This window comes from Vipera berus (genome assembly GCF_964194415.1).
Source record: "Vipera berus genome assembly, chromosome: 2".
Taxonomy (NCBI): domain Eukaryota; kingdom Metazoa; phylum Chordata; class Lepidosauria; order Squamata; family Viperidae; genus Vipera; species Vipera berus.
The window spans coordinates 211,706,090-211,733,047 of record NC_138203.1 but is presented as its reverse complement, the minus strand read 5'-3'; the positions used below and the strand labels follow the sequence as shown (position 1 = coordinate 211,733,047).

Genomic DNA, 26,958 nt, shown 5'->3' with positions numbered 1-26,958 from the left:
ATTGATTGATTGAACCTTTTTTTTTTGCACACAGCGGCAGAGACCTAAAGCGAAAAGGCTTTATAAAACCCAGCTGAAGGCCTAGGACTGGGGTGATGGTGCGTGTGCCCACAGAGAGGGCTCTGTATGCCACCTGTGGCACGCATGCCATAGGTTCACCACCACGGAAACTAATTGTGGAAGGGGAAGGTTATCAAGTTTATTGAAATCTGATGGTTTTAGCCAAATAATAGGGCTGTCATGTTTAACCTACGCTAGATGAAAGCAGAGTGTTCTCTGTAGTTCTTGGTTGCCATTTAATGGACAATCAGAGTTTCGCAATCCAGACACAATAGTTCTATTACATGATCTAACCTAACTGTATATGAGGAAATATATTCCTCAGCTCTGGGAAGTAATCATCCATCTCAGTGTACTGAAGATGACTATAGACATTCTGTTTAGCTCATGGTTGTCATGTTCACGCTACCTTTGTGGTTTGAAATCTCTTCCAACAGCTGGAACTCTTATATTTATTGTCCCTAGCTAATGTGCATACTGACTCTAATGACCATGATGACAGCTTTCTAGAAGTGCTTCTTCATTAAGACTGTATTCTGCAAGCCCCAAACATCATGATGCAAGACTGTATTACTGCATAATGGCTTCTACCTTATACTGCAAGAGATGTCTGTCTATCTAGACCTAGAAACAAGGTACACGCTGTTTGAGTGAGTTTCTCAGAGGTTGGGTTTAAGATGGGAGGTCATACAAATCTTTTAAATAAATAAATAAAGGTTCAGAAAAGAATCATCCTTTATGTACAGAACTACTTCACATATATTAATAGGATATCATGCAGTTGGTTTGGTATGCGGTGATGTGCAGACCTTATCATGATGAGTTAGCAAACAAGGCAATCCTACTTTTTTAAAAAATGGTTCTGTTCAGAAGGTGATCCCTGACACTGATGAACATATTCAGACAGTCTCATGTATGGGCTACAGCTTTTTAAATATAAACATTAAAAGCAATTCACTAAATGCTATTGTTGCTACTATTGCAGCACAATTGTATGTTTAACATTGTACTCTAATAATATGATGCTCTTATTAGTTTCTTTGCAATGTAGATCTCCCCTTATAATACTCACCATTCCTAATAATTAGATCTGAATCATTTTGAGGCTGTGATTCTATAGTTATTCTCCATGCTCATCAGGAGAATTTGCTTTGAATTAAGGTAACTCTCAGTCTTATTCTGAAACTGGTTCATGTTTCACCTTTGGTGCTCTGGTGCATGTGGAGATGTGAAATTATGTGGGAAGATTACCATAGGATGTTACAAACTTTATAAGCTTCTTTTCTGTATATGCAGATCAGAGTGCACAGAAAGGAAAAATGAAAAATAAACAAGTATGTTTCTTGAAAACCTAATAATTTAGTTTCTGTCACAGTCAATTATCTGTTAATGGATACAGCTGGGAAAACTGACTTTTACATTTATTTGTACTATTCATCTTTCACGTTGCTATATAATCTTTGAGTCCCAAAACAGATACTTTAACACGCTGGCACAGTCAGGAATTTAAGTTTTTCCGGGAACAAAGCAAAAATTATTCTGTCACTTCTGTTACTACTAAGCTATGTTTATATTAAGATTGCCAATTTTTCCAGCTTCACCTTCATTATTCTTATCCACATGGTTAGAATAAATGCTAAAGTACTATTTCATTCAAAATAAAGTTCAGACACCATAAGTTTTTCCTGCAGATGTTAATGACCAGTATTAGTCAAAAGAGTCATATCTGCAAAATGAGTAGGCATTTAAACCATTAAAATGAAATGATATTCTATGTAGTTTCACATTAAGAAAGTTGTATCTAGTGTATTTCTTCAAGAGATATTGAATTCTTCCAAATTATTTCCCACATATCACTGTAAACTGAATCACTGCATAAGCTTATACATCTCTCCTTCTCTCTTGCATGGGATTTGATTAATGAATTTTTGACAACATCGCATGAAATTTTGTCAGTCCTTACTTTTTTATGTACTCTTGAGATGACTATCTTCAGACTGAACTGCAGTGTCTTATTTATTCTAAATATTTACTTAGTTCCTTAAATTCGTAAACAAATCTTAAATTTAAAGTACAAATTAAATTGGCATAGATGAAATTGTCAGTTTGAATCTCTTTGAATTTTTCAAGCTTACGCTTGGTTAAACCTTTTCCTGCTTCACTTTGTTATTTCCTTTTTTTTAAAAAAAAGGTCTGCATCGAAACAGAAATAAATTTTCATGCACACTTTGCTGACTACATATATTACTGTGTACCCTTTTGCTATATATATTTGAAAGCAATTTTCATAATATACTGCATGTAAAACTGCACAATTTGTTTGCTGTGGCATTTTTCATTAATACACATATTGGTGCACATTTTCCCATCTATACTTGATCCATCAAATTTGGACACTACATAGCTGGGAAAGGTTGATGTATTGTTGATGTATTAATATTACAGCCCTCTTTAAAATGATCAGATCATTTCTTAATTGAAAAAAATGGTACAGACTGAATATATCACAGTGAAATTAAAAGTACCGATGACAAAGAGAGTTGGACAACACTACTGTGGAACAGACTTAATGGTCCCAACCCTGTTAGCCTTTCACAAGACACTGAATATTTGACTGTTCCCCCAAGTATTTGAGTCATGGGAGAAATAAGCATTGCTACTTTTGGAGATTAGTTTTTTAATAGTTTATCCTTGGGCTCTAGGCTTTTTTTGGAGGGGTCACTTGAATGATACGGACATCTACATGTGTGATAAACAAACAAAGGAACAAATACATAAACAAATAATTTTAATTTTAACTAGAATCCTTCATTCTTTGCTTCAAGTTTATTCCATCCATCCAATATCCACACCCTGGGTAGGAATGCTGATATTTTTCTCCCTTGTATGTGATTAGGGCAGAGGGAGAAATTGCAAGGTACCAATCCCCAGCATCAACCATCCCTGAGAAATCTGGATAGTATCATAGCTACTGACCTTTTGTAATGTTGTCAAAGGGCACTGAGGTTCCCCCCCCCAAGAACTGTGCAGCTCTAGTGCAGATCCAGGAAGGCTGTCCTTTCTTCAAGGAGTCATTAAAAGATAAAGCAAGTGCAGCCATGCCTGGCCCAAACTTTTCCAACTTTAGATCCAAGTACCAGCACATTCCTAATTGTCATCATATTGCTATCGGTGTTATCTTGTTGCTATCCTGTGTTATCTCCCTCTGTAAAGCTTACATTCATTGGTTCTTCTCCTACACTTGGGAGCTTGGGAGAATAAATCTACAGCCTCTTCCATCTGATACCATTCATGTATTTGAAGAGACAAGGAAAGTAATTATGGCCAACATCATTGCAGATTTTTTTCAGAAAGACAAAACCATTTGCAAGGTCTAGGCACCATAGATATACTGGAAAAAAGCAGAAGAAACAAGTAGAGAATAACAAGAATTTCTCTTGCTAATCTGGCAATCAGATGAAACAAAAGAGTGCCAAGAATGGTTTTCAAGAGATTTGAACTTGTGTGAAACTCTCATCTTGAAAGGAAAGGGATCAAGCTGTGATTCCCTGTGTTACTCTAAAAGAATCTTCTTCAATCTGATAACTGTAGATGGTAAGAAATCTAAACTAACACAGGTGTCTTCACAGTATAGATCTTACAAGGAAATCTGTACAGAGACCACAAAGAAATGAAATGTGATTTTTCTATAATGTACCTATATCTCCTCTATTATTTCTCTTTATCAATTTCTCTCCATCCTTGTCTGGGTTTTGGCTTTTTCTACTTCTACCATAATATTCTCTTCTCCAAAGAAGCATGGCATAGCATAGCAGGGAGTGGAAAATGATCAAAAGAACCATCTCATTCAGAAAGAATGACATTCCAAGTTCTATTTTTTGCCTTTGGCTATCACTATAGATTACAGGGGGAAAAAATCCAGCTGAGAAAATAGCTGCATGTTAAATAGAAGGCTCTACACAATGCAGGATGCCCTAAGGAGATACTATACAAATACCCATAGTGTAGTATAATCCCATATTCTACATCTCCCTGACAACCAAATCTACTCACTAGTATTCTAAATTCCTGCATTCCTGCATATAGCAAGTTTAACTCCTGGAAGGATAAATGCCTATCTGAAAAATTAATGATTTAAATTGCTTTGTTTAAAAAAAAATGTTTAGCAACCTTTTTTAAGGGACCTGAAAATTATTGTATACAATATGCCATGAAAAGTATCAGAAAGACCCAGATTCTTTTTCTTCTTCTTCTTGTGCCATATCCGGTATTGGACATTGGCGATCATGTTGGCGATCCTGTTTTTATCAGCAGCCACACGAAAAAGTGCTGCTGAGTTTTGTTCAAACCAGTCCCTTAGATTTTGAAGCCATGATGTTCTTCTTCTGCCTGGACCTCACTTGTCTTCAATCTTTCCCTGGAGGATTAAATGGAGCATGCCGTATTTTTCTGGATGTCGCATCACATGTCTGAAATATTCTAACTTTCGTTTTTTAATTGTTTTGATGATTTCCCTTGGCTTTCCAAGGCGGCTTATCATCTCATTTCTGATCTTGTCAACCCGGCTTATATGTAACAGCCACCTGTAAATCCACATTTCAAATGCTTCTAATCTCTTCAGGTGGCTTTCTGTCAGAGACCAACTCTCTACTCCATAAAGCAGGATAGAAAAAATATAACATCTGACAAGCCTGATTTTCAATCTTAGGCTTATGTCGTGACTGCAGAAGACCTTTTTCATTTTGAAGAATGCTGTTCGAGCTTTCTTTATCCTTGTCTTTACTTCAGTGGTCATGTCTCAGTTTTCATGTAAATTAGAACTGAGGTGCGTGATCCTTTCAAGTTTTTCTAATGGTATTCCTTCCGAATTTATTGGTGATAAATTAACGGGTTGTTTGCTGACAACCATGATCTTGGTTTTTAAGGTGTTAAGCTTTAAGCCCTATTTTTCAGATATTTCTGTGACTGTTGATGAGGTGCTGAAGGTCATCATGCTTACTGGCAAGCAGAACTGTATCATTAGCATATCTTAAATTGTTGATCCAAACACTGTTTACCAGCATCGATGTTCTTCAGTGCCTTGTTGAAGATTGACTCAAAGTAGATGTTGAACAACAGTGGAGACAGAATACATCCCTGTCTGACCCCTCTTCGTATTTCTGCATCAGCTGAGTATTTTTGGCCTGGTCTCACATCTGCTACCAGATTCTTAGTTTAATGGTTTGTAACTGTAATGCCTCAGCAGATAGCCAACCTTGGCTGATCTTAGATGCTAAGTAGAACCATTCCTTTTTGGAGCCTTGACTGTACATGGGTAATTGGGATGACCTCAGGAATCTAGGTTGTTGGCAAAAGTGGGAGAACTTTCTGAGAAGAAGGCACTAGCAAACCATTTTTATCATGCTGCTGGAACATCACATGGATTTTGGAAACTTTGACTCAAAGACACCTTTACCTTTATGTACAACAGTACCTTGTATAGGTACTTTAAAGGTCTTTCAAGAGAAGATGGGGAGATACAAGAGCTGCCTACGGTGATCCTTTGTTTCTGTCTATTTTGCCACCTACAGTGGCCATTTCTGTTCTTTCTAAGATTCACTGGACAATGGTTGCCATGGGATACTGTACATTTTCTCTCTTAAAAGACAGACTTTTTCTCAGCTTCTCAGAACAACTCCTACAAGTTGCTATAGCTAGGAATAAAGAGAATTTACTTAGGGCATTTTTCAAAATTCATTTTGTCAGCTGCAACATAAGCACTTTTCTCATATTTACATAGCAATGGTGGTTTGTTTAACAAAAGCTTCAAGTGACACAATAGAATGTACAAAATGAAAACTGAAGTGCTGTTTCTTCTACTCCTACTTCTACTTCTAGCAACAATAAGCATGATGTGTGTGTGTGTATACTTACACATACATACATACACACATACATATACACACACAGAGTAGCACTCATTGTTTGATATATCTATTTTATCTATATATTTACACACACATACACACACACAATTCCTTGCAAGAATATTACATATTCCATAAGTCAAAAGGAGTGGGGAAAATTTCCTTTATGTTGAGAGTAGTCATTCATTTTAGGATGCTTTTCATTTGGTTGTATGAGCAATACAACTGGATTTTAGATCAAGAATAAGTATCCAAACCCATGTTCTAGTCATGTAATGTATTTATTTAATTTATTAATCAAATTTATATATCTGCCAATCTCCACAGAAGACTCTGGGCAGCTGACAAATTATTAAAAACAATATAAATCAGCTAACTAATACAAGTAAAAACAATAAAACCAAATAAAGTGGTTATGTGGTCAGTGACAGTGAGTGAGTGTCCATATAAAGTTTCATAAATAAATAAACAACAAACAAACAAATAAATAACTTTTGGGACTAGGTACTCAAATGTTTATTTCTCATTTTACCCAGTAGTAAGTATGACTCTGACTAATACTTGTCTGTATTCCATTCCATATTGTAGAACAGAAGGCTACAGTTTTATATTTTGTCTTTTATTTTTTTTATGCTACAGTTACATTTCTTCTGTTGATAGGTTGGTAGGCTATACATACATTAAAGAAAATCTATTTTTTCTACACACACACACACACACACACACACAGAGAGAGAGAGAGAGAGAGAGAGAGAGAGATCAAAGTTACCTACTTTGATAAGATCAAAGTTACCTACTCATGCAACAGCAAGGAATTACAACAAGTGCAAAGGAAGAAACCTCAACACAACTCGCTCAAGAGCTAAGTGACAATAGGGTGACGCATATGATGGGGGCGATTTGACAACAACAAGAAACATCCAGACATGAGCAGAGCAGGAAGGGGAGGCAATAACGGGAGGAGAGAAGGCACTTGAATCTAAAAGCACGCAGGCGGATGCGATGCGACTAGAGAGAATACGATCGACCGGGGTGGGTAGACCACTGATGCGCTCAATGAGCAGAGTGCTGAAACAGCCAGCTTTATAAGCAGACTTTCAAACCTCTGTTTTTTTACTCTGATGACGTTAGCAGGGGACCGATGAAAGCTTGGCAAATAAACAGTTGTTTTTTACATTTATGCGGGAGGTTGATGATTTTTCTACTACTAACATATAGTTGGCTTTGTTGCTCCTGATGTGCCATATTGGCCGGTGTCCGCCTCAATTTTAAGATTTTCCCTCCCCCGCCTGTTGCATCCACTGGCCACACCCATCCTGCCACGCACGGCTGCTTAGCATTGTTGCTGGATCATTCCTCCTACGACTATGCGACAGCTTAATGATGCTACCAGATGAGACAGGAGGAGAGATAATCCAGCAACGACACTGAGCAGCCGTGTGCAGCAGAATGGGCACAGCCATTTGAAAATTCTATAAGAGTAGCGTGTGAGTGGAAATTAATTTAGCAAAAGCAGTAATTAATTAATATGGAAATTTCTATTATTTTAAATTACTAAGAGATACAATAAACAGCAAAAGACAGAAAAGAAAGAGAAAAGGAGAAGTTCAATAAGATATATAATTAAGAACTGCAAAAATAAAAAATAAAAATAAGGATGCAATGTTTAATAAACATTTAATTGTAGGCTGCTATACTAATGGGGACTTAATGCAAAAGATAATCTTAATATCAGATTGCTGATATTGTACAGCATTTTAATATGTAAAATTACTATACATTAACATACTAATTTTACATCTTAAAATGCTGTACAATATCAGCAATCTGATATTAAGATTATCTTTTACTTTAAGTTCTTATTAGTATACAATGGAATGAGGAACATTGTCAAGTGAACAGAATGTTATAGTGCAGAATGAATGAATGAATGAATGAATGAATGAATGAATGAATGAATGAATGAATGATTACTGGGATACTATTGAATACAATAAATAAAAATGGAATGTCTTTTCTGGATCACCTGATCACCTTAAATTCATAGAATAATTGACTTGGAAGTAGTCATTTCACAACTTCAGTCAATGCAGAAATCCAAATCAAGCTGAACCCTGACAGATGGTTGCCTGACGTACTCCTGAGAATATCTAATAAAGAGAAGCCAGTTACCTGTCTGGAAATAAGTTCCCTTCTAAGGTTGCTCTAATACACTTCCCATCTCAATCTTTTTTTTTAAGGTTGAATCTTTCCTGATTCCTCAGTCTCTCCTTATAGAACCTAGCCTCTTGAGTATCCTCATTACTATTTTCTGAGTGTCTTCCAGTTTGCCAGAATGTTTCTAAAAACTGGCCGTCTGTACTTAATATTTAAAGTGGGAACCTAAAAAATGTAGAGGAACTATTATTTTGTATATTTGGAAAATTTTGGATAGTGAAGTTCATATACATGGCAAATAAAAGGGTAGGTTCAATTATGAAAAAGTGGAAGATGTATAATAAAACAAATAACCTTGAATTACTGAACATTTTCCAGGGGTGCAGAGTTAAAGGTTGATTGTTGAGAATACTAAGAAGGTATGCAATAGAAATATAAATAAATGCTTAACAAATGGTTTAATATGGAACAGGGAGAAAAATATCAAAATGTGATGCCTCTTTGTTATTTAATACTTTATGGATACGTGTACAAAGAAAATATGTGGCTATGGAAGAGGTTTGTTGGTTAAGGATATTTTCTTTAGAGTGTAGCTGATAAGAATTAAAATGATTTGCAGTAAATGTCAAATAGCTTGTACAATGCAACAAAGAGTACGGATCTAAAAATGAATGTACTGGCAAAGAAAATGGATGAAAGAATTGTAATATATATCTTGATAGAATGTTTTCTAGAGGTGAGAATTGAGGAATACTAAGAGATAAAAATGGTGGCAGAAAGGAAATGGGTAGTATATGGTATGTTGGAGGAATAAATGATTGTTGAAAAAATATTTTAAAAATTACATAAATAAGAGCATGCTTCTGCTGACTTAGTTACATGGAAATTACACTTGGATATGTTAGAAGACCCCTTCATGGATTACTGCCTTGTCGTGGCGAAGGGGCTTGCGTAATTCAATGAAGCTATGAGCTATGCCGTGCAGGGCCACCCAAGACGGACAGGTCATAGCACAGAGTTCTGACAAAACGTGATCCACTGGAGAAGGAAATGGCAACCCACTCCAGTATCTTTGCCATGAAAACCCTATGGACAGTACCAAAAGGCAAAACGATATGACGCTGGAAGATGAGCCCCTCAGGTCGGAAGGCATCCAATATGCTACTGGGGAAGAGCAGAGGGCTAGTACTAGTAGCACCAGAAAGAATGAAGCAACTGGGCCAAAGCCGAAAGGACGCTCAGCTGTGGATATGTCTGGTGGTGAAAGGAAAGTCCGATGCTGTAAAGATTTTTTCTCCATAGGAACCTGGAATGTAAGATCCATGAATCAAGGAAAGCTGGACGTGGTCAAACAAGAGATGACAAGACTAAACATTGACATCTTAGGTATCAGCGAACTAAAATGGACAGGAATGGGTGAATTTAATTCAGATGACCATCAGGTATACTACTGCGGGCAAGAATCCCTCAGAAGAAATGGAGTAGCCTTCATAGTCAATAAAAAAATAGGAAAAGCAATACTGGGATACAATCCTCAAAATGACAGAATGATCTCAGTTCAAATCCAAGGCAAACCATTCAATATCACAGTAGTCCAAGTCTATGCCCCAACCACTGGTGCTGAAGAGGATGAAATTGACCGGTTCTATGAAGCCCTACAGCACCTTATAGAACTAACACCCAGAAATGATGTCCTTATCATCATGGGGGATTGGAATGGTAAAGTAGGAAGCCAAAAGATAACTGGAATAACAGGCAAGTTTGGCCTTGGAGTACAAAATGAAGCAGGGCACAGGCTGATAGAATTTTGTCAAGAGAATACGATGGTCATAGCAAACACTCTTTTCCAAGAACCCAAGAGACGGCTTTACACATGGACATCACCAGACGGTCAACACAGAAATCAGATTGACTATATGCTCTGCGGCCAAAGATGGAGAAGCTCTATATAGTCAGTAAAAACAAGACCAGGAGCTGACTGTGGCTCAGACCATGAGCTTCTTGTTGCAAAGTTTAGGCTTAAGTTAAAGAAAGTAGGGAAAAGCGCTAGGCCAGTCAGGTATGAATTAAATCATATCCCTGTTGAATATACAGTAGAGGTGACAAATAGATTTAAGGAATTAGATCTGATAGACAGAGTGCCTGAAGAACTATCGACAGAGGTTCGCAACATTGTACAACAGGTAGCAACCAAAACCATCCCAAAGAAAAAGAAATGCAAGAAAGCAAAATGGCTGTCTGAGGAAGCTTTGCAAATAGCTGAGGAAAGGAGGGAAGCGAAAGGCAAGGGAGAAAAAGAAAGATATGCCCAATTAAATGCAGAATTCCAAAGAATAGCTAGAAGAGATAAGAATGCCTTCTTAAATGAACAATGCAAAGAAATAGAAGAAAACAATAGAATAGGGAGGACCAGAGATCTTTTCAAGAAAATTGGAGAGATGAAAGGAACATTTCATGCAAAAATGGGCATGATAAAGGACCAAAATGGCAGGGACCTAACAGAGGCAGAAGAGATTAAGAAGAGGTGGCAAAATTACACAGAAGAACTATACAAGAATGAGCTTAACGTCCCTGATAATCACAATGAGGTGGTCACTGACCTCGAGCCAGACATCCTAGAATGTTAAGTGAAGTGGGCCTTAGAAAAGCTGAGCAACAACAAAGCTAGTGGAGGTGACAGTATTCCAGCTGAGCTATTCAAAATCTTAAAAGACGATGCAGTAAAAGTGCTACACTCAATTTGCCAGCAAATTTGGAAAACTCAACAGTGGCCACAGGATTGGAAAAGATCAGTTTACATTCCAATTCCAAAGAAAGGCAGTGCCAAAGAATGTTCAAACTATCGCACCATTGCACTCATTTCTCATGCTAGTAAAGTTATGCTTAAAATTCTACAAGCTAGACTCCAGCAGTATGTGGATCGAGAACTACCAGAAGTACAGGTAGGATTTCGAAGAGGCAGAGGAACTAGAGATCAAATTGCTAACATACGCTGGATCATGGAGTAAGCTAGAGAGTTCCAGAAAAACATCTACTTCTGCTTCATTGACTATGCTAAAGCCTTTGATTGTGTGGATCATAACAAACTCTGGCAAGTCCTTAAAGAGATGGGCATACCAGACCATCTTATTTGTCTCTTGAGAAATCTATATGCGGGCCAAGAAGCAACAGTGAGAACTGGACATGGAACCACTGATTGGTTCAAAATTGGGAAAGGAGTCCGGCAAGGCTGTATACTGTCGCCTTGCCTATTTAACTTGTATGCAGAGCACATCATGAGAAAGGCAGGGCTAGATGAATCAAAAGTTGGAATTAAGATTGCCGGAAGAAACATCAACAACCTAAGATATGCAGATGATACCACTCTAATGGCAGAAAGTGAAGAAGAACTAAAGAGCCTCTTGTTGCGGGTGAAGAAGGAGAGTGCAAAACTTGGGTTGAAACTAAACATTAAGAAAACCAAGATCATGGCATCTGGCCCTCTCAATTCCTGGCAAATAGATGGGGAAGAAATGGAGGTAGTGACAGATTTTATTTTCCTGGGCTCCAAGATCACTGCAGATGGGGACTGTAGCCAAGAAATTAAAAGACGCTTGCTCCTCGGGAGGAAAGCCATGACAAATCTAGACAGCACACTAAAAAGCAGAGACATCACCCTGTCAACAAAAGTGCGTATAGTCAAGGCTATTGTCTTCCCAGTTGCAATGTATGGCAGTGAAAGCTGGACCATAAGAAAGGCTGAGCGCCAAAGAATTGAGGCCTTTGAACTATGGTGCTGGAGAAGACTCCTGCGAGTCCCTTGGACTGCAAGGCGATCAAACCGGTCAGTCCTAGAGGAGATCAACCCTGACTGCTCTTTAGAAGGCCAGATCCTGAAGCTAAAACTCAAATACTTTGGCCACCTAATGAGAAGGAAGGACTCACTGGAGAAGAGCCTAATGCTGGGAAAGATTGAGGGCAATAGAAGAAGGGGACGACAGAGAATGAGGTGGCTGGATGGAGTCACTGAAGCAGTAGGCGTGAGCTTAGATGGACTCCAGAAGATGGTAGAGGACAGGAAGGCCTGGAGGAACATTGTCCATAGGGTCGTGATGGGTCGGACACGACTTCGTAACTAACAACAACAACAACAACATGTTAGAAGAAGCACAAAAGCACCTTAGGCTGAAAAGTTGGAAAAAATAGCATAGCTGTAGGACATCTGACAGACAGCCACTAGCCTCGGTTTAAACACTTCTTGGAAGGAAGCTCCTCCACCTGCCTATGAAGTCTATCTTATTATTGAATAAGTTTGTCCAATCTTCAACTGAAATTGACTTTTTATGAGTTTTAGCCCATTGGTTCTTATCCTACTTTTAGAATATTTCTGAACAACTAGCCTCATCTTCTGCACAACAACCCTTCAGATATAAAACAGCTGTTACATCTGTAGGAAGACTTCTCTTCTTCCATTGTAAAGCATATCCAGTGTATGCATTGTTACATGAATGTTTATAACAATGGAAAGATAGAGATACATGGAACAGCTGGGTGTAAACTTTTGCTTTATTTTCTTATCTCCTACCTTTAATTTCTTTGGCTTACTATATCTTACTTTCTTTCTGAGCTTTGCATAACTTTTCTTTATCATCTATCTATCTATCTATCTATCTATCTATCTATCTATCTATCTATCTATCTATCTATCTATCTATCTATCCATCCATCCATCCATCCATCCATCCATCCATCCATCCATCCAAGGGAGGTGTCAAGAAACGCCCAATCTGGACTCTTTGCACTGCAGGAAGTAGCACAGACCTGATCTCCCCCAGAATCCTTGACATCTTATCTTGCTGTTCCCAAGAGAATGCAGTCAGTCTGTATTTTTGTGACATAGTTGATTAATAATAAAATTTCTCTTGAGACTTTTCCCAAGTGGATCTAGTTGCTTTTGCATGACAGGTTGAGCTGACGGTCTCTATTTCTACCAGTAGTAACCTACAAAATTGTTTCTCAAAGAAAGAAGGAAAATGCCTGAACATTTGATTACAAAGTGATGCAGGCATGGCGGTTCATATTTCAGTGCATGTTAATAAGTTAATAAACAATGACAGGCCAATTCATTCTGTCTATTAAAAAAAGGAAGTAGAACTTCCAGTCTCAACTAGGTTCCCCTTTGACTAGACTTTACTATTATTTGCTATTTAGAGCAAATACTGGTTTATGCTTAAGATGGCCCAGGAGATACAATTAACAAGAAATACTCCTAGGTGATTAGATTTTATTCAGGAAGAATTTTAATGAAAAAGTAATTAAAACAAAGTCCATTACTTTAAATATTTAATGTCCAACACATCTTTCCTACTGCTTTATCCCATGATTGTCCTTACAAAACTATAATGAAACAGGTAGCTTTTTCACAAGAGAGAATAAGTATATTAAAAATAACTTTTCCTAACAAATTAAAAATTATCTCTAAAATAAAGCAAGGTAATGATAATAGTTGGCATTTAAATAGCGCAAATTAGCATTTATTTTATAAAGCATTTAATCCTATAGCTGGATTATTATACAGAAATTATCATCCACCTTTTATTGGGGTCACTAACATTACTGAAATAATAAAGTATATAATTGCACATATCAGTGTCTATATAGAGATACTAAATAGTAATACAAAGTGCCAAAAATGTTACACTGAACCTATTACACCTTATCAGTAAAGTGTATTCCAATGGCTTAGTCTGCTGTTAATAATGATAACAACGTATGGCATATTAGCACAAATGTGACTACAATAATCATTGTTATTGGGTCTTTGTCCGATATCAGGTGATGCTCATGGAACTTATCTACCAGCCACAGTAAAATAGGGTGTGGGCCAATGCTAACAAGACCCATACTGCAAAAGGAGATTTTTTTTCTGCAAATGAGTTTTCTGAATCTACCCTCAAGAACTGCTGATGGCAAGATATCAAGTTGTATTAGCATAAATGCCCTGTCGAATTTTAGAACAGTGAGATGCTCAAAGCATCTAAGTGATAGGGTTTAAAATGATTCTTATGACATCTCAAGCTCAACTCTGAATTTGAAGTTCCATGTTCAGAAAATTTTTGGTCATGATCTTTTGTTAAGATAAAGCCAAAACACTTGAGGAAATATCCATAGTGCAGCAGTTTGTCAACATTGTCTCTTTTCAGGAAGATTGATATTGCAGCTATTGACCAGACTTTGAGAAGCCAAACCTTGTCATGGAAAGTTAAGCCTTAGCTAATAACTGAATCTTTATTTCAGCCACTTACTTCCCTTACCACCTCTTTTCCATGGGGATGAGAAATTATCACTTTGTTAAAGATGGTAAAGAACAGTTGAGGGGAAGACTCCACAATTTTTCTCCTTGGCGCAAGCAACACGTGACTAATACTGGATGCATGCTTGCATTGCTCACTTTCCTATTCTCTGTCATCTGTTACTCTTCATATTTCCTGAATGCTTTCCTTTCACCAGAGGAGAGTACATTGCCAAAGAAAGTGTGAGAATTAGTTCATGTAGAACAGGGGTGTCAAACTTGCAACGTCACGTGACGTGTTGCAATGTATGGTGACTTTTTTTTGCCATTGCCAGTAATGGGGTGGGCACAGTTTTGCTATGATGCATCCGGCCCACAGACCAGCAGTTTGAGACCCCTGATGTAGAGCAAGAATCTCCTTTTGAATCAGACCCCAGTTAAAACATGCTCAGTGTAAAGCTAGAGAATTACTGGAAGCCTGGTGCACTGGCAAATTAGCCATCAATAGACACATAGACATAAACAATATCTAGATACTGTGAAAAGAGACAATCAACAACCCAAAAGGGAACAAAAAAACCCAAACACCACCCCACCAGCAATCAGCACTCAAATGAGCATAGATTAACACCAGTCCAACAATTAAGTGAACAATAATGCAATCAAGAAACTTGCCAAACAAGTCAACAATAAAGAGCCTAATCAAAGAACCTCTAAGATCACCCCAGGGAAAGCCACTAGAATATAAATTGAGAGCAAACCCCACTCCTTATTAGCACTGATGATGTTACCTAGTTTGACTAATGAAATGTTTGCAAGAAAACAAGCAAGCTCAGAAAGCACCAAGCACCTCATTTCAACTCTGAGCTACAAATATTCTCCTTTATTAATTTTACTCTGTAGTCACCATGAAAAGCTTGAAAAACAAAAAAAATAATCAAAATAAGAAAACTGCATTCCAAGAAGCAATGATTTAATATACTTTACCACCCCAAAGACCATGGACACCCCTATTTACTGGTTTGAACACTGTTCTGTAAATTGTGCCATCTACTAGTCAAAGTTGCACATTCAATAATTCATAAATTCAAGCCCTCTCCTATTCCAAAAATGTACACAAACATTATATGGCCAAGGAGTAATGTCAGCAGCTTTGTCCAAGGAATAGATCAAACGTGAAAAAGTTCTTGAATGTCCAGCTGCAGGGTGAAGCCATTAATGGGTGGGAACTACTCTAGATGAAGGTGAGGTTGCACATGCTTGCGAATGTAGCCATTCTAGCGTTCCTCCTAAGGCTACCCAAACATTCTGCTGGGAAAAGCTCAAGGGTGCAACAAAAGCTTATAATAGTAATACACAAGAATAATACACAAGAAGTTATTTGAAAAAGGAAACTTATGGCAAGTACTTTCAGTTTTACATACTGCAAATTTTGAACCAAGCATCCAAAATGAGAAGAAAGTATATGTCACACAAACACATAATGTCTACTTATTTTACTTTGAACTTCATGTAATCTCTTTCTTGGGTTTTGGGATATCTCAAATTATATATATATATATATTGAAAACACACTCCCACCCAATCAGAACACACCTAATCCCCCACCCAATCAGAGCACACCTCCACCCACAGAACACACCCCCTCTGGCAGTTTAAAAAAGAGGAACAAACAGCCACTACCACATGCTTCTCCCAGAAGAAGGAAGCTGAAGCCACCAGCCTGACGATGACAGATGGGATTCCGTCGAAACGTTGCTCCTACACCTTCAATTCTACGCGGGGAAAAACCCGAATGACCAAAGATCCACATACAAACACCCGCAAAAACCTCAGAAAACACACACACACACACACACACACACACACACACACACACACACACACACACACACACACATATATATATATATATATATATATATATATATATATATATATATATATATATATATATATATATATATAATATATGTGTGTATATATATGAAATCACTCCAAAAAGAATTAGATGCATTTTACAATTATGAGACAAATATCTCTGGGATCTACCCATAATAGTGCCCATGATACTAGAGTTTTCAGAGCTCACTGGTCAAAAAAGACCCAGATTTCACAGGGGTCTCATGCAAGAGTAGTATAACTAAGCTGCAAATTGTGTTTGTCAATAGAAAGTTTCAGTCCCCAATTAAAAGGTTCTTAGATAGCATTCTATCTGACTTGGCAGATGTTAGCCTAGATAGATGAAACTGTGACATATGCCAAATGAACATCTCTATACAATCACAGTTGTAAATGTGTTTTGTCAAGTCTGAGGAGATCTAGAAAATGCAGAACTAGACGATACAGATTTGTGAGTTGTGATCTGAATCAGCAATGTATATTACTACCATGCCAAACTGGTTAAGGATATATATGTTTAAAGTAGCCAAACCATGGTCATAGACTTATTAGGACAAAAGCTCTGAAGTTCTACTCAATATTGTCCATATCCAGACCACTATTTCTAAGGCAGACATCATTTCACCAGACTATGTAACAGTTGTGTGCATATACCGGAGGCATTTTAAAAACACTTTTGGTCCTTACTTAGGTATCTCATTTCCCCCCAAGTGTTTACTTTTCCCCCTTTTATGCTCCACAATCAATCTAGCACATTTCAAGCAACTAGAGAAAGGGTGATTACTTTGATGTAAGAAAGAAAATGAAAGGAGACTGTACTGTTTCTTTTATACAGATATTAAAATCTATAACCCTGTGAGGGCTGAGAGAGTGAGTGATTGGGCCACAAACAACAAGCCAGTTTTCATGCCTAAGGCAGAACTAGAAGTTACAGTTTCTTGGTTTCTACCCTGATCCCTTAACCACTAAACCAAACTGGCTATAGCAGACATGTCAAACTTGTGACGTCATGTGACATCGTGCAACATATTGGGATGGTTTTGCCATTGCTGGCAATGGGGTGGGCACAGCTTCCACATGATGCATCTGGCCCACGGGCCAGCAGTTTGATACCCCTGGGCTATAGGGAGAACTCCAAAATTAAAGTACAGATCATCATGTGAATTAAGAAGAGAGAAAGTAGATCCACCTCAAGTCTAGCCTATGTCTAATGCTTGAGCTCATTTTAACCATTCTTGAGATCCAAATTGTTAATTACTATTACAGCTGTTATATTCTAACATTAAAGCCTGAAGAAAATTTGTTATATACAAGTCTTTTCAAGCAAAATATCATCTACTTACAATTGTGAAATTCATAACTTTGAGAATCCAGATGGTCATGGCAAGATTCACCAGGATTAAAATCATTAGAAGTAGCACAAAGAAATAGAGGCACCTCTTCCTCCAACCATAAATTCCCACTTTGTATACATGTGGTCCTTCTGAGCTCTGCATGGTGCTTCTCTGGGCATACTGTTCCTGAGGCATCTGGAAAAAAAAAATATAACCAGACATCACAGGCATAAACTGTAGGACATGTTGAGACTAAGTATTCCTTTATTTAAATGATTTAAATGGCTGCCGATCTCAAAACAGTGACATGAGGCAGTATACCAGGATAAAACAATAAACACACCACAAATCTCTAGGTGACCAAGATTTATTTATTATTTATTTATTTATTTATTTATTTATTTATTTATTTATTTATTTATTTAATTAATTAATTAATTTTTATACCGCCCTTCTCCCGAAGGACTCAGAGCGGTGTACAGGGCAATAAATATAAAAACGAAATACAAAAGTTAAAAAACAATTAAATATTATGCCCAAATATAAAACAGTAATTAAAAGACATATTAAAACCCCAACCCTAACCCATCAAACCAGGTCAGATTGCTCTAATAAATAAGTTTTTAGATCGCGCCGGAAGGAGCAAAGGTCAGGGGCCATCCGGAGCTCAACCGGCAAGCTGTTCCACAGGTCTGGCGCGCCCACAGAGAACGCCCTCCCCCTAGGGGCCACCAATCGACATTCTTTGATCGGAGGCACCCTCTTTAATTATTAATAGTATAACCTTAACCACAGGGGTGAAAAGCTAACAGGGTCAGGACCATCCAGATGTTTTTCTAAGTGCGGACACAATTTGTAAGTCCAACAAGATGGTGCCTGGCATATGTCCTTTCCAAAATCTGGTGAGAGAAACAATGTAAGTCCTAAAAATAGCTTCTTACAGCTGAATATAAAATAAAGCATTTTGGAAATACTTGTGAGGATAAGATACCTTTTTTGGCTTTGTGACTATAATACAAGTACAGACTCTTCATTACTGAGCTGCAGAAGCCTAGTTTTAAAAAATGTAGTATAAAAAAATCATATATTGTCAAAATAGTATTATTAATAGTATGGTATGTTCTCCTTTCTTATTTATTCCTTTTTGCTAAAATGTAAAAAGTACAAATCTAAAGAGGAGATGGGGAATAATTTAATATTTAATATTGATAAAATGAATTGACCTAATTCACGCTTGCCAGAATTTTTTAAAAATGGACTTGTATGCAATCATTACTCAGATTTCATAACTCACTGGATTTTGCAATTATATTTTTGCAAATACAAAAATTATTTTTAAAGAAAAATATATGTTAAATAATACGTTATGGAAAATAACATGGAAATGTACCCATCAGTTGTTTGACAGTTTTTAGTTTTTAATTTAGGTATTGACCTAAAAAAAGAGTAAAATGGATTTATGAAGAAAAAAAAAATATGTGAGATTGATCCCGATCAATGAAAAAAAGGCTTGATCTAGTTGTATTTGGGTCAGAAGCAACCAGGAAACACAAGGACTGTAGTAAGGGCTCAAGCTAGACGAAATCTTTATGTGAAAATTGAGCAGATGGACCCTATCCTGAGATCAGAAAGAAAACAGCCATGCATCCATCGACTCACAAAGCCAAGAAGGCCTAGGCTTTAAAGTCTGGAGTAGACATATATAAAGAGCTTGATTTCTGAGGTGTGTGTATGTGTGTGTGTGTGGGATACAATTTCTGTGCAAATACAGCATTTAGATCATGAACACTATGAGCCTATAATAAAGCATAATCTAGTCATGTCTTCTCTCTGAACTTCTGCTGTAAGCAGATTGCTAAGTGTCTGGGCAGTCAAGATTTATAGCTGAATCTACTAACTAGGAAGTCTGACCAGGGCTTTGCAATAGACTGGGAAGCAAAGCAAACAAATATGAAACTTCCCTAAGATAGCTTTATGAAGATGCACTGCAGATGCTATTTCTAGTTCTCCTAGAAATTCCCTATTAAGTCATTTGTTTCAATAACTTTACTATATATGGTTGCATTATAAATGAGAAAATGAACAATCATTACTTGAAAAGAAACAAAACAGAAAAATATCAAAATGTTTAAACAGCTAGAAATTTTATGATATGTTTGCTTATTTCCCCCTTCTAGCTTGCTCCCAAGCTATTAAATTCACGCAGAATGGTGCTCAGTGTTTACTCTTTCCTCCTTCAGGGAAGAATTCACTTTCTTCTTTACTGGCTAGGCCTGTTCAGTTTGAGTTAGTTTTAACAGGGATTTTAAGTTGGGTTTTTTTTTTAAATTCAGTTACCTTAACTGCCATATAGGCAGAAATCCTAAATGCATGTGTGTGCCTTTAATTTGGTGTTGACTGCTGGTGATGGCCTGCACTGATCTGGACTGCCTGGACTTGCAAGTTTTCTTGGCAAGTTTTTTTTTTTTGGGGGGGGGGAGTGGTTTGGCATTGCCTGCTTCTTTTGAAGGTTGGCTGAAAGAGAATAACTGGCTGAGGTTCCCTCAACTGGCAATGATACAGTTAGACAGAGAGGTGTGTCTGGTTTGTGTGTTTTGGTGTGTCCCTAGAAGTGTGGGAGGACAGGTCAAGAGAGCTCTCAGTGGCCTTACCAAGAAAGAGCAAATCACTAAGAAGAAGAATCAGCGGAGAATGAAGAGCAAGGGTGGATCAGTCCTCCCATGCTTTTATGGACATTCAAAACATACAATCTACAGCAGGGTTGTCAAACTCAATTTCATTGAGGGCCGCATCAGCTTTGTGGTTGCCCTCAGGGGGCCGGTTGGGTGTGGCCTGTGTGGGTGTGGCCTACTGGGTGGGCGTGTCTAGAGTGCGTATGGCCTACTGGGTGGGCATGGCCAGCTCTACATTGTTCGCATCAAGGGTGCCTATGGGGGCCTGGGCAGGAGTGGGATGGATCTGAGGGTCTCTGACAGGAGGAGGGTCTCTGGGCCAGGGCGAAGGCAGTGGGGACCGTTCCCACACTGTTTCCAGGATGGCTTCGCGGGCTGCATGAAACCACTTCGCGGGCCGGATCTGGCCCCCGGGCCTTGTGTTTGACATGTCTGATCTACAGTATACATGCCTCTCTGTCCAACTGTATTGTTACCAGAGACCCCCAACCTTCAAAGAGTTGGTAATAAAGCTTGGACGCCTCATAGAGGGAAATAAATACTTCATCAACTACCCACTATAGTGCCTCCAAAGAATCAAAGATGTGACAATAAATGAAGATAAAACTGTGATCTTATTTAATGTCACGGCAGTCCTTACATCCATAGTCCTAAAATTGACCAAACAGGATCCAATCTGAGTGGGTCACTGGGACCAGAGGTTTATTCTTCCAAGCTTTTGGACCAGTTCTGGAGCCCATCCTCAGAGAACTTATCACTCTCCAGCATGTGTGCTAAACAGTTCATGACAGCTCTACTACAAAGTACACCTGCCCTAACCAAATACACCAAGATTGAAAAGAACCAGAATTGTGGTTCTCATCAACTTTTGCCTAATCACATACTTTCAGTTTGATGGACAAATATATCAACAAAACAAAGGAACCCCCAATGGATCACTGCTTTGAGGAGTCATAATGCATTGCTTAGAATCTATAACACTCTTACATATCCAGAGAATGGATCTTGTAGGCAGATGATACCTTCATCATAAAACAAGAACTAACTGTAGAACACACATAAGACTTCTTCAAAGGAATACAATTTATAATAGAAAAAGAAAACAACAACATGCTTCCCTTCCTGGATATACCTTTTATGGACCTTCGCTCCTTTCGCCGCAAGCTAAAAACATACTTTTTTGAACAAGCTGGCCTGGCCGGATGAAGGGATTGGGGGGGGGGGGTTTGTTATGGTTATTTTATTGGGTTTTAAAGATGTATTTTAGTATGTGGGCATTTATTTAATCTTGTTTTAACTTTTGTAATCTGTATTTTTATTCTTGCCCTGTTCACCGCCCTGAGTCCTTCGGGAGAAGGGCGGTATAGAAATAGTATCAAATAAATAAAAAATAAATATTCTCATGAGCAAAGGCAATGATGGTAAATTAGAAACACAAGTCTGTCATAAAACTACCCACACTAACCAAGTGCTCCATTATCAAAGTAACAATCCAACCTCCCACAAGATAAGCTGTGTAAGAACACTACTTAGACAAGTACAAACACACTGCAGCAACCCTGAACATCAGAAAAAGGAAACAAATCATCTATACAACATCTTCCAAAAAATGGATGCCCATGCAACTTTGCTCACTCAACCCAATGAAGTATAACCCAAGCTGTGAAAAGTATAATACTGCTATACATCAAAAATATCTCAGAAACTATCAACAATTACAACCACATGGCATCACTGTACCACTCAAACCAACTAAAGCCCTGCAAAACATCCTAAGTAAATCAAAAGACCCAGCAAACCCAGAAGAAAACACAGGGGTCATCTACTACATACAGAGTAAGGACTGTAGCAGCCAGTATATGGGACAAACAGGCATCCACGAACACCAACCAGCAATCAGAAGACATGATGAAAACTCCTTAATTTCACAACACACGGATAGAAATTAACACCAAGATTAACACTAGATCAATCAAAAAATAAACAATGCCCCAATCAAGGAACTACTGAACTCTGACAAATGAGCTAACAACAAATAACACCCTAATCAAGGCCACTCTCACCAACACTGAGAAGGCAGGCCACTAGTATATAAAATGACAGCCAACCAGACTCTAACACTGATGATGTTATCTAGTTTGATAATGAAATGTCTTCAAGAAAACAACCAAGTTCAGAGAAAACCAAAGACTTCACATATAGAAAAGTCCTAACCAAAAATTTAGTGGACCATCTATTGCAATTGCTTGAACTATGACTGAGACTTGAACATGTCATGCATTTCACCTGCTGGCTCTTCATCACAGCAGAGATCATTTACCAATGTTAAACTAAGTAAAGTAATACATGTTACCATTGAAAGAAAGGATCCCATAAGTGGTGGTATTATCTGTACATTAAAATTTTGTTTAGTCACAATCCTTCACTTTTCACATTCTGGACAAGCAGTGGTCATGTATCCTAGCAAAAGATGTTACATATGTGCATAAGCGTAGTCAGTAGCATATGCCTTTTTAAAAATATCAAACATGCAAAGAAACAAAAATAAGTCCAAAATATCTGTATTACATCCAGAAATGCCAACTTTGCAACCAATATTTCTCATCCATAACTATGGAACCCTAAGGATACCTGCATACATGCAAATGCTTCTCTGGGATCAGTAACGCAGCAGGGATTGCTTTTTCCTTCCAGTAAAAGATTGCTGGGAAATACCAAACATGGCCTTAAGAATTCCAATGTTTGTTACAAATTTTTCTGGATGTGGTTGGAAAGAGGCCTAGAAATGCCAGCACAAATACATCACACTTGCTGAACATGCACACGCAACTAATTACAATCTTCAATTATATGTGATATATCTAAAATGAGATGTCTCAACTGCAACTTGCAAACCTTTCCGTTTGGGGGCAAAACAATCCAGGACAAGCTGATCAGCAGAGCTTAGAGAGGACTCATTAACACAATTTTTGGGAAGGAAAGAAACAGAAGGACAGTTTAACATCTTCCAGTTGATGCTATGTTATGTAACATCTTCTGGGAGTTGAAGTCCACGAGTCATAAAAGAGCCAAGGTTGCCTACGCCTGGCCTATTGGCTTTTGAAAGCCAATAGGAATTGCTGTTGAGCGCCTCAAAAGACCCGGCTAGCAAACATTGCACAGGCAAGTTGTCTGCAATGAAGGCAGGAACTTTGCACCCCTCCCTGCTGCCCAACTACACCATCTCAACTAGGTAAGTAAGATATTATTTGCAAATAGGATGGCAATAAACAATTTAGGCTGCATTTACATCAGGGCTTTTAAACCTTTTCAGAAATTGTACCACTTTTAGGACATGACAATAATCAAGCACCACCAGTGCTTAACAAGGTGTCAAAAACTTGATAACTAAAAAAAAAGTGGGGGTGGTATTTTGGGTTTCATTGGTTAGATTCATTTATTGTTATAGAAATGGCTAGTTTATAATATTATAGAAAAGCAAAAAGTTGAGGTTCAATGTTAATGCTTCCTTCTACTCCTGTAACAGAGGAAGTCAGAAGTCAGTGCCTTTTCTTTTTCCCTTCTCCCCCTCACTTTTCCCTTTTTCTCTCACCCTTCATTCACAAAAGCCCCCCCAAACTCACTCACACTTTGCTCACAAAAGCCTCCAGTCACTCTCACTCACTGCTCCGTCTCTTTCAAAGGCACCTCATTCAGTATCTCCCCCACTCACTCTGTCTCTTTCAAAGGCCTCTTGCTTGGTCACTCAATTACTGCCCTGTCACTTTCAAACACCATTTGCTCGTTCACTCACTCACTTACTGCCATGACGCTTCCAAATGCTTCCAAATGCCACTTGCTCGCTCACTCATAGCATTTGGAAGTGACGAGACAGTAAGTGAATTAGTGCCAGTGCCGGAGGCCATCAGCTATTTGGTGCCGGAGACCACTGCCACGAGGAACACAGCTTTGGGTCGGGGTTCAGAGCAGCTCCGGGTGGGGGCTCAGCACGGGCTATGGTGTGGCAACTGTGAGGAGGGCAATCCCCATGGCAAGTGGCTCCAAGCTGCAGGGGCAGGGGTGCAAAGGACAGGCGGCAATGCCGTAGCAAGACACCAGCATCGCTCCCAGTGACAGCACCTCTAAGTCTTTTAATTTCTTGGCTACAGTCTCCATCTGCAGTGATCTTGGAGCCCAGTAAAATAAAATCTGTCACTACTTCCATTTCTTCACCATCTATTTGCCAGAAATTGAGAGGCCCGGATGCCATGATCTTGGTTTTCTTAATGTTAAGTTTCAAGACAACTTTTGCACTCTCCTTCTTCACCCGCAACAAGAGGCTCTTTAGTTCCTCTTCACTTTCTGCCATTAGAGTGGTATCATCTGCATATCTTAGGTTGTTAATATTTCTCCCGGCAATCTTAATTCCAACTTTTGATTCATCTAGCCCTGCCTTTCTCATGATGTGCTCTGCATATAAGTTAAATAGGCAAGGCGACAGTATACAGCCTTGCCGGACTCCTTTCCCAATTTTGAACCAATCAGTGGTTCCGTGTCCAGTTCTCACTGTTGCTTCTTGGCCCGCATATAGGTTTCTCAAGAGACAAATAAGATGGTCAATGAAGCAGAAGTAGATGTTTTTCTGGAACTCTCTAGCTTTCTCTATGATCCAGCGTATGTTGGCAATTTGATCTCTAGTACCTCTGCCTCTTCGAAATCCTGTCTGTACTTCTGGTAGTTCTCGATCCACATACTGCTGGAGTCTAGCTTGTAGGATTTTAAACATAACTTTACTAGCATGAGAAATGAGTGCAATGGTGCGATAGTTTGAACATTCTTTGGCACTGCCTTTCTTTGGAATTGGAATGTAAACTGATCTTTTCCAATTCTGCGGCCACTGTTGAGTTTTCCAAATTTGCTGGCAAATTGAGTGTAGCACTTTTACTGCATCATCTTTTAAGATTTTGAATAGTTCAGCTGGAATACTGTCACCTCCATTAGCTTTGTTGTTGCTCAGTTTTTCTAAGGCCTACTTCACTTCACATTCTAGGATGTCTGGCTCGAGGTCAGTGACCACCTCATCGTGGTTATCAGGGATGTTAAGCTCATTCTTGTATAGTTCTTCTGTGTAATTTTGCCACCTCTTCTTAATCTCTTCTGCCTCTGTTAGGTCCCTGCTATTTTGGTCCTTTATCATGCCCATTTTTGCATTAAACGTTCCCTTCATCTCTCCAATTTTCTTGAAAAGATCTCTGGTCCTCCCTATTCTATTGTTTTCTTCTATTTCTTTGCACTGTTCATTTAAGAAGGCATTCTTATCTCTTCTAGCTATTCTCTGGAATTCTGCATTCAGTTGGGTGTATCTTTCTTTTTTCTCCCTTGCCTTTCACTTTCCTCCTTTCCTCAGCTATTTGCAAAGCTTCCTCAGACAGCCATTTTGCTTTCTTGCATTTCTTTTTCTTTGGGATGGTTTTGGTTGCTACCTCTTGTACAATGTTGTGAACCTCTGTCCATAGTTCTTCAGGCACTCTATCAGATCTAATTCCTTAAATCTATTTGTCACCTCTACTGTATATTCAACAGGGATATGATTTAATTCATACCTGACTGGCCTAGTGCTTTTCTCTACTTTCTTCAGTTTAAGCCTAAACTTTGCAAGAAGAAGCTCATGGTCTGAGCCACAGTCAGCTCCTGGTCTTGTTTTTACTGACTGTATAGAGCTTCTCCATCTTTGGCTGCATAGCACATAGTCAATCTGATTTCTGTGTTGACCGTCTGGTGATGTCCATGTGTAGAGCCGTCTCTTGGGTTGTTGGAAAAGAGTGTTTGCTATGACTATTGTATTCTCTTGACAAAATTTTATCAGCCTGTACCCTGCTTCATTTTGTACTCCAAGGCCAAACTTGCCTGTTATTCCAGTTATCTTTTGGCTTCCTACTTTAACATTCCAATCCCCCATGATGATAAGGACATCATTTTTTGGTGTTAGTTCTATAAGGTGCTGTGCTTCATTGAACCAGTCAATTTCATCCTCTTCAGCACCAGTGGTTGGGGCATAGACTTGGAGTACTGTGATTTTGAATGGTTTGCCTTGGATTCGAACTGAGATCATTCTGTCATTTGGGAGATTGTATCCCAGTATTGCTTTTCCTACTCTTTTATTGACTATGAAGGCTACTCCATTTCTTCTGAGGGATTCTTGCCCGCAGTAGTATACCTGATGGTCATTTGAATTAAATTCACCCATTCCTGTCCATTTTAGTTTGCTGATTCCTAAGATGTCGATGTTCAGTCTTGTCATTTCTTGTTTGACATTCTAGCTTTCCTTGATTCATGGACCTTACATTCCAGGTTCCTATGGAGAAAAAATCTTTACAGCATCAGACTTTCCTTTCACCACCAGATACATCCACAGCTGAGCATCCTTTCGGCTTTGGCCCAGTCACTTCATTATTTCTGGTGCTACTAGTACTAGCTCTCTGTTCTTCCCCAGTAGCATATTGGACACCTTCTGACCTGAGGGGCTCATCTTCCAGTGTCATATCGTTTTGCCTTTTGGTACTGTCCATAAGGCTTTCATGGCAAAGATACTGGAGTGAATTTCCATTTCCTTCTCCAGTGGATCACGTTTTGTCAGAACTCTCTGCTATGACCTGTCCATCATGGGTGGCCCTGCA

The 26,958-nt window shown here is 38.5% G+C and overlaps 1 protein-coding gene across 1 annotated transcript in view; it reads right to left on the bottom strand.

The window, feature by feature from the left end:
• Positions 1-17,825, bottom strand: part of SGCD (sarcoglycan delta) — a gene marked incomplete at both ends in the record, with an annotated part of 196,654 nt that extends 178,829 nt beyond the window's left edge. Inside the window, one exon of the mRNA XM_081321261.1 lies at positions 17,640-17,825. Within this exon, the coding sequence (XP_081177387.1) occupies positions 17,640-17,825 (186 nt within the window). The remainder of the gene's footprint in view (positions 1-17,639) is intronic.
• Positions 17,826-26,958: the final 9,133 nt, after the last annotated feature.